This window comes from Lontra canadensis, unplaced genomic scaffold, assembly GCF_010015895.1.
Source record: "Lontra canadensis isolate GAN:19392208 unplaced genomic scaffold, GSC_riverotter_1.0 scaffold66, whole genome shotgun sequence".
Classification (NCBI taxonomy): Eukaryota; Metazoa; Chordata; class Mammalia; order Carnivora; family Mustelidae; genus Lontra; species Lontra canadensis.
Window position 1 is genome coordinate 392,156 of NW_022631060.1, and position 12,091 is coordinate 404,246.

Below are 12,091 nucleotides of genomic sequence, written 5' to 3' on the forward strand. Positions count from 1 at the left end.
ATTAACAAGAGAGTAAACAACATGCATTGGAGAGGATGTGGAGAAAGGGGAACCCTCTTACACTGTTGGTGGGAATGCAAGATGGTGCAGCCACTTTGGAGAACAGTGTGGAGATTCCTCAAGAAATTAAAAAAAAAAAAAGTTTCCCTATGACCCTGCAATTGCACTACTGGGTATTTACCCCAAAGATACAGATGTAGTGAAAAGAAGGGCCATCTGTACCCCAATGTTTATAGCAGCAATGACCACGGTCGCCAAACTGTGGAAAGAACCAAGATGCCCTTCAATGGATGAATGGATAATGAAGATGTGGTCCATATATACTATGGATTATGATGCCTCCATCAGAAAGGATGAATACCCAACTTTTGTTTCAACATGGATGGGACTGGAAGAGATTATGCTGAATAAAATAAGTCAAGCAGAGGGAGCCAATTATCATATGGTTTTGCTTATTTGTGGAGCATAAGGAATAACACGGAGGACATGGGGAGATGGTGAGGAGAAGGGAGTTGGGGGAAAGATGAAACATGAGAGACCCTGGACTCTGAAAAACAATCTGAGGGTTTTGGGGGGCAGGGGGTGGGAGGCTGGGTGAGTTTGGTGGTGGATATTGTGGAGGGCACGTATTGCATGGAGCACTGGGTGTGGTACAAAAACAATTAATTCTGTTATGCTGAAAATAAATAAAATAAATAAATAGAAATAAAAATTAAGAAACATAGATTAAAAGAGAAACAATGTGATTATTCCAGTGATGCAGAAAATATTCAATACAATTCAACACACACCCTTGAAGAAAAAACACCTATGAACCCAGGAACTGAAGAAAGAAATGTATTATCTTGATAAAAGAAAAAAAAATATCTATTGGGACCAGTAACCAGGGGCACCTGGGTGGCTCAGTGGGTTAAAGCCTCTGCCTTCAGCTCAGGTCATGATCTCAGGGTCCTGGGATTAAGCCCCGCATCTGACTCTCTGCTCAGCAGGGAGCCTGCTTCCTTCTCTCTCTCTGCCTGCCTCTTTGCCTACTTGTGATCTGTGTGTCAAATAAATAAATAAAATCTTTAAAAAAAAAAAAAAGGAATCAGTAACCAAACAGTGTACCTAAAGATTAAGCATTAAAATTATTTCCATTACCATACATAACTATACAATGATACCCACTCTCATCACAAATATTAGTTATGAAAGTTGAATTCACTTACAATTTAAAAACAAGAAAAATGAAAAAGTATGCAGACTTTGGAAAACTAGAAGAAAAAACTCCTCTGAGATTTTGAGTGGATATATCTAAAATAATATTTAAAAAATTCACTCAAAGATTGTTGAAAATAACAAAAGAATTAAACTAGGTTGTTAGATACAAAATCAAATTACATACACCATTGATCTCCTGTATACAACTATATCCATGGAGAAAATATTATAAAGCTATTTCAGGCAATATGAAAGACCATATATCATGAAATAAAGTCCTTATTTAAACATGCATACACACATTAAAATGCTTCTTGCTATATGTAGGAGAATGAAACTCAACCATTCTCTTACACCATACACAAAGATAAACTCGAAATGGATAAAAGACCTCAATGTGAGACAGGAATCCATCAGAATCCTAGAGGAGAACATGGGCAGTAACCTCTTTGATATCAGCCACAGCAACTTCTTTCAAGATATGTCTCCAGAAACAAAGGAAACAAAAGCGAAAATGAACTTTTGGGATTTCATCAAGATCAACAGCTTCTGCACAGCAAAGGAAATAGCCAACAAGACAAAGAGGCAACCCACGGAATGGGAGAAGATATTTGCAAATGACAGTACAGACAAAAGGTTGATATCCAGGATCTATAAAGAACTCCTCAAACTCAACACACACAAAACAGACAATCATATCAAAAAAATGGGCAGAAGATATGAACAGACACTTCTCCAATGAAGACATACAAATGGCTATCAGACACATGAAAAAATGTTCATCATCACTAGCCGTCAGGGAGATTCAAATTAAAACCACATTGAGATACCACCTTACACCAGGAAGAATGGCCAAAATTAATGCAAGACAGGAAACAATGTATGTTGGAGGGGATGTGGAGAAAGGGGAACCCTCTTACACTGTTGGTGGGAATGCAAGTTGGTGCAGCCACTTTGGAGAACAGTGTGGAGATTCCTTAAGAAATTAAATATAGAGCTTCCCTATGACCCTGCCATTGCACTACTGGGTATTTACCCCAAAGATACAGATGTAGTGAGAACAAGGGCCATCTGTACCCCAATGTTTATAGCAGCAATGGCCACGGTCACCAAACTGTGGAAAGAACCAAGATGCCTTCAATGGTCGAATGGATAAAGAAGATATGGTCCATTTATACAATGGAGTATTATGCCTCCATCAGAAAGGATGAATACCCAACTTTTGTAGCAACATGGACAGGACTGGAAGAGATTATGCTGAGTGAAATAAGTCAAACAGAGAGAGTCAATTATCATATGGTTTCACTTATTTGTGGAGCGTAACAATTAACATGGAGGACATAGGGAGATGGAGAGGAGAAGGGAGTTGAGGGAAATTGGAAGGGGAGGTGAACCATGAGAGACCATGGACTCTGAAAAACAATCTGAGGGTTTTGAAGGGGTGGGGGGGGGTGGGAGGTTGGGGGAGCCAGGTGGTGGGTATTAAGGAGGGCACGTATTGCATGGAGCATTGGGTGTGGTGCAAAAACAATGAACTCTGTTACCCTGAAAAGAAATTTTAATAAAAATGCTTCTTGCAAACATTTACTTTAGTTAACTTACTTAAGTACAAATAGAATTCACAGAAAAGGAAGGGAAAGGCTCAGGACCCAAAATAGATGTAAAGCAGAAAACCAGAGAATTAAATATTGTTCCATCTGTGAAAGGGTAAACTGTTGAGTTGGGGGAGGAAATCCACCTCTTAAGAGAAATTAAGAAAACAACTCCATTTATAACTTCATCAAAAGAATAAAATATCTGGGAATAAATTTAACCAAGGAAGTAAAAGATCTATTCACTGAAAAACCCAGAGACATAAATGAAAGAAATCAAAGAAGACACAAATAAATGGAAATAATATCCCAAGCTCATGGATTAGAATAATATTGTAAAATGTCCATAGTACCCAAAGAGATCTACAGATTCAATGTAGATTCAAAGGCATTCTTCACTGAAATAGAAAGAAAAAATCCTAAAATGTATGTGGTACCACAAAAGACCCTTAGTAGCCAATGCAATGATGAGAAAGTAAAACAAAGCTGGAGGCATCACAATTATGATTTCAAACGATACTGCAAAGCTATAGTAACCAAAATAGTACAGTACTGGCATAAAAACAAACATATAGACCAAGAGAACAAAATTGAGAGCTCAGAAATAAAACCACTTATGTACAATCAATTAATTTACAACAAAGAAGGCAAGAATATACAATGAGGAAACAGTAATGTCTTCAATATATGGTATTGGGGAAACTGGATAACCACATGCAAAATAATGAAATTAGATCCCCATCCTATATCACTCACAAAAATTACCTTGAAACAGTTGAAAGATTTAAGTATAAGACCTGAAACCATAAAATTCCTGGAAGAAAAATGTGAGAAATTTCCTTGACATTGGTCTTAGCAATGATTATTTTTCATAGGACACCAAAAGCACAAGCAACAAAAGCAAAAATTAGTAAATGGGACTATAACAAACTAAAAAACTTCTGCATAGCAAAAGAAATAATTAACAAATCAAGAAAGCAACATATAGAATGGGGAAAAGTATTTGCAAATCTTATAGAATTAATATCTAAAATATATAAAGAATTCATCAACTGAACCGCAAAAAAAAAAAAAATCTGATTAAAAAATGGCAGAGGAACTGAAGATATTGTTCCAAACAAGACATGCTGATGGCCAACAAGTACATGAAAAGTGTTCATGTACTTTTCATCAGAGAAAATCACTAAACATCAGAGAAATGCAAATCAAAACCCACAATGAGACATCACTCAACACCTGTTAGGATAGCTGTCAGCAAAAAGACAAGAGAGAAGGGCTGGCAAAGATGTGAGGAAAAGGAAACCCCTGTGCACTGCTAGTGGAAACATAAACTGGATCAGCCACTATCAAAAACAGTGTACAGATTCCTCAAAAAATTAAAAATAGAACTACCGTATGATCCAGCAATCCCATCTCTGGGTACATATCCAAAGGAAATAAAAGCAAGATCTCAAAGAAGTGCCAACACTCCCATGGTTATTGCAGCATTATTTATAACATCCAACACAGGGAAAAAATCTAAGTATCCATCGATGGATAAATGGATAAATATATGTGTATATGAACAAATACACACACACGTGCACTCACACGCACACACGCGCACACACACACACACACACACACACTGGAAAAGAAGGAAATCTTGCCATTTGTGGGATAACGTGGATGGATCTTGAGGGCATTAAGCTAAGTGAAATAAGACAGAGAAATACGGAATGATCTTATTTATATGTGGAACCTGAATGCATAGAAAGAGAGTCAAGCAGTGGTTTCCAGGTACTGAGGGGTGGGAGAAATGGGGAGATGTTAGTTAGAGGATACAAACTTCCATTTGTAGGATGAAAACCCTTTGGGAACCTAATGTACAGCATAATGATTGTAGCTAACAATACTATATACTTGAAAGTTGCTAAGACAGTAGATTTTAAGTGATCTCCCCATAAAAAGGAATTAGTAATTATGATGGTAGTGTTGGCTAACACCACAATAATAATCATTTTGGAGTATGTAAATGTAACAAGTCAACACATCATACCTTTGTGTATGTTTAAGGCTGAATCAGCCTTAACTGATGTTATTATATCTCAATAAAGCAGGTGGGAGGGGAATTACCTATCTCACATATACAACCTGTCTCGTGCAGTTTTCATCTTTGTACATTAGTTTAATATAATAAAACAACAACAAAGTGGAAAAGCAGGTAAATCAAAACCCATCATCATTCTAGAAGTAATGGAAGTGCATTCTATATAAAGTCAAGCCATCCAATAAATTGAATTAATCCTAAGTAGCCACTGTAGCTGTGTAGAGAGCTTTACTGACATACTAATCTAGCTGTATCCAAACTGAGAGATACCACACGTGCAGAGTGTAGGAAAACAGGAAAAATGTACATTCCCCAAACACCACCTAAGTCATGTTTCCCTACATGTAGGGATTTACAGCATAAGACTATATGAGATTATAGTCATGAGACTATAATCATCCTGTGTATAATTAGAACTGGTAGCAAAGGATTTTAGGTCCAGTTCTCTTGTAGTTTCCTGGCAATCTAATTGAAACTTGTATATAGTGTCCTCTGAGCCTTGCAAGCCATGAAAATTGGACTGTTGTAGTCTCTTGGGCACAACCTTTGGCATGTTTTAACAGGGTCCAGATTGAGCTGCGAATAAGGGGATAGATTTCCACTACTGCTTCTAAATAATTTGGACACAAATCAAAATGTGTCCATCTTTGTGTGTGTACACATGTGCATATCTTGGTAACTTTTTAATAACTCCCATTGAAACTTCCTCACCACCAGCAGAATCAGGCACCTGACTTCCACTTCCTTGTCCAATAATATTCCCTTTGCAATTCTTATATTAGGCCTGAGGTTGAGGGATTTGTATATAAGACACGGACACAGCAGAATTTCTTGGAGGTGTGATGCTATGAATCTGCCCATTTTCTATTGAAAGGAGAGCAAAGATACTAAGATTTAGTCTTCCAAAAGGCTTTCCCTTCAAAAATAAAATTTTCCAGACTTAATGTCTCCAAGTATAATATTCTTCTACCTAAGAGCGTACAATTTTTAGTTGGAATTTCAGGATCAAAGGAATTCGGTCAAGACATCAAACTTCTAGCTAAGGTTAACGTTATGCCTAGTGAAATTGACATGTTGTTATTTTGATTATGTATAAATAGCCTGACTTCGATATTTTCCAGGTATACTAAACACTTCAGAGCCGAGATGATCTTCCCAGCAACAGAAACAACAAAGGTGGGTGTTAACTCTCAGGAGGAGGTAAACCATGAAAGACTACCGACTCTGAAAAACAATCTGAGGGTTTTGAAGGGGCGTGGGGTGAGAGGTTGGGAGAACCAGGTGGTGGGTATTAGAGAGGGCACGGATTGCATGGAGCACTGGGTGTGGTGCAAAAACAATGAATACTGTTACGCTGAAAAGAAATTAAAAAAAAAAAAACGGGGATTCCAGAAACATGGTGCATTCAGTGCGAGGGGAGGCATCAGACATTTGCTGTGATCCTTTGAGTTGCTTAACAGTGAGGCCACCTCAGACTAAGGTCGTTGTAAATGGGGTTTCCAGAGCCCCGTTTTGCCAAATTCTTATCTTGATACAGACTCTATCAAACACTCTTGTTATAAAACTCAAGATTATCTGTGGGGAAAAAAAAAACACATTCTTGTTATATGAAATTAGACCCTCCAAATGAGATCAAAGGGGGAAAAAAAAAACACTATTTCTTCCATCCTATTTCCATCTCTTCTTTCCCTTCAGCCAAACGCAGACTTACAACATCCCGTATGAAAAACAAGAATGACATTAATATCTACTAAAGGATAATGGCGCACATTAAATATATTATCATTTGATAACTCTTCACACATAGTAAGCACTCAAAAAGTAGTATCTTTTGTTGCTTCTAGAAATCACAATATCTCTACCATATCTCTCCCCCCACCCAAATCTACCTTCACTTTTCCCATGAGACATTTCACATTTTATCATGCATTACATTCATCAAATCACCCACTTTCGTTAGGGTGTAAATACTTGGACAATGTGGTCCAACTTATTCTTATACCTAGGAAGGTTGCAATAAATATTCACTTGCTAAGGACAAGGTGGAACAAATAAAAATTTATAAAAATTCGTTAGAATTACCCATAACGGTGTATAAAAAACAAGCATCATTCTAATGATACTAACATCTCTCCTTGCTGTGTGATCTCTCTGTCTCTTAGCTCTGATCCACAAAAGAGGTAGAAGAGTGTGATGGATACCGAACAGACCACTTCTCAAAATCAGGTCATTATCCTTATTCTCTCACCCACACTCAGGCAAGGACCACACCAGGTACAGAAGATGAAGAAGTTCTAGGAAATTGCTGTACTATACTGCGCGCCTAAAAATCTGTTAAGAGGGTAGCTCTCATGTTTAAGTGTTTTTACCACAATAAAAAAATTAATGGTATTCTTTGAGATTTCGATTTATACGTTGTCTCAATCTGTTTTCCAATAGCAATTTTTGAATATTTAAAATGATTATCAAGCAAATAATGTGATTAGTACAAAGTAATAATCACAGGAACAAGTTACCTACATGGAATAATAGGCTGAAGATTTAAGAAAGTTTACATAAAACAGCCAAGAGCAAAGAAAGTGACTCGTGCCAGAGCAACCCTGCAATAAGAAACAGAACAACACTGTTTTCTAGGAAGATAAGACCCTCCTGAAATCAACAGAATATTTGCTAATACAAACATTAAACTTGTAGACTGTAAATCTACAATGGCTGGAAACATGTCTTACTCTGTATGCTATAGATAGTTCCTGACAATCAATCAGTTTGTGTGGAATAAGAAAAATAAAATTTAAAAACCAAAATTTAGAAAGTATGACTTCTTAACATAAATGCTTATTCTTTCCAAAATGAGTTTTATAGAGAAAGAATTATTGAATGACTTTGCATGTGATAATTTGATTTGAGCACCAAACTGATTGCAATCTTAAAAATTTGGACAGCCCAACAAATAGCAAACACTACAGCTACATGGGCAAGATTCTGAATTGCAATCTTAGTGCTTAGAAGGAAAACGAAATAAATAGCGACAGACTTTGGTAGGAAGTAGGTTGAAATAAAAGAGAAAAACAAAATGACTCAATGGAGCTGAGAAACTGCACCAGGGTGGAAGAATTTACTTTCCTTGGCCTAACCCAGAATCAAGGACTGAGCTTGGTCTTGTTTCTTTTCCTGCTTCTGGTGTACTTGACAACTCTCCTGGGAAACCTCCTCATCATGGTCACTGTGACCTGTGAGTCTCGCCTTCACACCCCCATGTACTTCCTGCTCCGTAATTTATCTGTTGCTGACATCTGCTTCTCTTCCATCACAGCACCCAAGGTTCTTGTGGACCTTCTGTCACAGAGAAAGACCATCTCCTTCAATGGCTGCTTCACCCAGATGTTTTTCTTCCACCTTGTTGGAGGGGTGGATGTATTTTCTTTGTCAGTGATGGCATTGGATCGATATGTGGCCATCTCCAGGCCCCTGCACTATGTGACCATTATGAGTAAAAGCCGTTGCATTGGATTAATAGTAGCTTCCTGGGTGGGGGGCTTTACCCACTCCATCGTACAGATTTCCCTGTTGCTCCCACTCCCCTTCTGTGGACCCAATGTCCTTGACACTTTCTACTGTGATGTCCCCCAGGTCCTCAGGCTTGCCTGTACAGACATTTTTATGCTTGAGCTGCTGATGATTTCCAATAATGGACTGCTCACTACACTGTGGTTTTTCTTCCTCCTGGTATCATATATGGTCATATTATTAGTAGTAAGGTCTCAGGCAGGGGAGGGGAGGAGGAAAGCCATCTCCACCTGCACCTCACACATCACTGTAGTGACCCTGCATTTTGTGCCTTGCATCTATGTCTATGCCCGACCCTTCACTGCCCTCCCCACAGATAAAGCCATTTCTGTCACCTTCACTGTCATCTCTCCTCTACTGAACCCCTTGATCTACACTCTGAGGAACCAAGAGATGAAGTCAGCCATGAGGAGATTGAAGAGAAGACTCATGCCTTCTGACACGGAATAGACAAGTAGTTCACTCCTTCTCATCACCCGACTTGGGCTCATGCTCACTCTCGCTCTCTTGCTCTCTCCCTCAAATAAATAAAATCTTTTAAAAGAATAAAATAAAGTAAAATAAAATTAGCCTTCTGAGGATCCTAATGGTAAGCCCATAATTTCCTGTGTCTCCTGGACTAAGGCTGAACTATGAGCCATGGTCATAGATTTTCCTAGAGTTACTGAAGGCCCTCATAGATCTGCCAAGGAATGTAACAGTGGTTCAAACTTACCAACCAGCTTTCTGATTTGTTCCAACTAGTTCACATGCTCCCTGGTGAAGGCCAAGCCCAACCCTGGATGAAACAGCTAATTGGGATGATCCTAAAATCTCCAAACTGCAGACAAAAAGCCAAGCCCCTGTCTTGCCATGTGATCAGGCTCAACAATCACTAAAAGACTTCCCCTGGAAGCTCCTAGGCTTTCCCAAATCCTGTTGATTTAAGATTCAGGCTTGCACTCAGAAACCCAGGGAACCCATGTATGACGATTACCATCAACTACAAATTATTTTTAAGGAAAAGTCTGGCCTTCCTGTGGATGTTGACTCCATTCAGGTAGCCTTCAACTCTGTGTCAGAAAGAACTGACATCTTTCCCTCCTACTTAAAAGGAGCAGGATGAATGGGATACTATATACACTCCAGATTTAGTTAATTTAGCAAATCAGCTCACCTGTGCCATTGAGAATTCAACTAAAAGGAAAACTATTAAGAGCCTTAGTTTTCAGTTCCAACAAATGGGGTCCCCTAAACAAAACCCCTCCTGGCCTCTGGTATTGTTGGGAAAAGCCAGGACATTGCAAGAAGGATTGTTACAAATGTGCTCCAAGTGTCTTCATCCCTCTGACCAGCCTTTCCAATGCCCTCCCAAAGGACTCCGAGGAAATACAGGGGCTTTCCCCAATCCTTCTCTTAAGCAGCTTGGAGAAACAGCTCTCCAGATTGGGAATGAATCTCTTCCTGTCCTTATTGATCCCAGAGCCACACTCTTGGTGTTCAACTTCACTGTTATTAAACCCCTGCCTTGGGATTCTGAACCATTTGAAATGGTTCAAATGGAGGGAGTCTCAAACCTCAACAGGTTCCTATCTCTAAACATATCCCCTTTTGGTTAGGCCTCCTAAGAGATACTCCTCCTTTTCTCCCCAGCATTAATCAATACCCTTTGAATTAAAAGACTCCTCAAGGCATCAAGTCCATAATTAAAGATCATAAGGCTGGCTCAGGCCCTCCTCATCCCCTGCTCTAGTCCTTGTGATATTCCTCTGTTGCCTTTGAAGAAACCCAAAGTCATTGGTAGAGATCTTTCCAGGATCTCTAAGCCATGAACAATATTGTTATCCCTCATCACCCTGTCTTTCAAGCCCCAATATTTTGTTAACCTGCATCCCCACTGATTGATTTATGTAGCACCTTCTTTAGTACCGCTGTGCATAAGGCCAATCATTATCTGCCTCCACCTGGGAAAGAAAGCAATATGCCTGGACAGTAATGCCTCAGGGTATTACCTAAAGTATTTCCTACTTCTCCCAAACCTTCAAAGTGAATTTAGATGAAATAAAGCTGCCTGGAGGCTCTACTTTATTACAACATGTAGATGACTTACTACTCTGCTCCCTTTCTAAGGCCTCTTCACAACAAGACAGCATCCACCTGTTAAAACTTTTAGACTTAGCAGGCTGCAAACTGTCCAAGGAGAAAGTGCAGTTTGTCTGAATTCAGGTTTGATATTTGGGGTACCTGATTTCACAACAAAGCCTACCTTTAGATCCAAATAAGCTCCATGGCTTCTTGAACTTCCCCAAACCCAAACTAAGTGCCAATCACGAAGTTTTCTTGAGCTGGCTGGCTACTGTCAAAACTGGATTCTAAAATCCCTTATGGCCTAACCCCTATATATTTTATTTAAAAAAACAACAAACTTGACCCTATTTTTGCAGAAGATCAAGATAACTTAGCTTTTAAAGCCCTAAAGGAAAGCTTGATCAATCTCCCTACTCTTGGACATCCCAATTATCAATGTCTCTTGTTCCTCTTTGTATTTGAAAAAGGAAGAGAACACCCTTGGGGTACTCATCTGAAACATGGACCCCACCATTGACCCATAGAGTATTACAGCCAACACCTAGAGCCTGTGGCACAAGGATGCTCCCCCTTGCCTTATAGCCATTCCTACCAACACCATTTTAGTCAAGACCATTGAAGAGATAGTCATGGAATCCTCTCTAAAAATCTTTGTACCCCATGGAGTTGAAGCCCTCCTGAATGTCCATCACACTCAACATCTTGCAGCAAGTTGTCTAAACCCTCTTGCTAAACATGCCTCACATAATTCTTGCTGTAATAATTTTAACCCTGCCCCCCTGCTTCCCTCCTCTACAGACAATACTCCTCATGACTGTGTGACCCTGCCAGATCTTCTCCTGACCCCCTGTGATGACTTACAGGAAACTCTTTGGATAACATGACTTTTTGTGGTTTACCAATGGCTCCTTTTTAAGAGTAATGCAAATGCTAAATATTATGCTGTGTATGCTCTTGCAACTCCTTTTGAAATAGAGATGGTACCTTTGCCCTTGGCTACCTTGACCCAGTGGGCTGCTTTGTATGCTCTTGCTCAGGCCTGCATTTTTAACCAGGGACAAAACTGCAAATACTACGTTAAGTATGTTAGGAGGTAAGCCTTTGGAGTAACTCATAACTTTGGGATGCTCTGGAAATAGTAAGGCCCCCTCATTTCCAACAGGGACAAAATTTTAAATGGTTTTTATGTCCGGGAATTATTAGATGCCATACTCTTACCAGCTGCTTTAGCTATTATCAAGATCCCTGGCTATCCCAAACTTGATTCCTGGAGGCTAAGGGAAACCACCTTGCTGATATTTCCAAAAATGTGCTTTATATACCCCAGCAGGAGAAGGGAAGAATTTCTCCTTGCCCAACAACAGCCCAGCCAATGAGAATTCAATAAAAACAGCCCCTCCCAACTTTCTCCTCCTCCCTATAAAAGCAAGCCCCTCCGCTCTGTTCTCCAGACTTGCTTAGTGTTCACCACAATTTGCTTTTCCCAAATTGATTCCTCCTCTATTCTTCATTTTGCTGGAGAAAAAATAGCTCCTTTGGTTTTTAAGATCAACAACTGACCAAAAGGCACCTACTT

At 39.3% G+C, this 12,091-nt stretch overlaps 1 protein-coding gene across 1 annotated transcript; it reads left to right on the forward strand.

Moving 5' to 3' along the window:
* Nucleotides 1–7,962: 7,962 nt before the first annotated feature.
* LOC116880178 (olfactory receptor 4D10) lies at nucleotides 7,963–8,898 on the forward strand. The gene has a single exon (XM_032879034.1). The coding sequence runs from the start codon at nucleotides 7,963–7,965 to the stop codon at nucleotides 8,896–8,898; it is 936 nt and encodes a 311-aa protein (XP_032734925.1).
* Nucleotides 8,899–12,091: the final 3,193 nt, after the last annotated feature.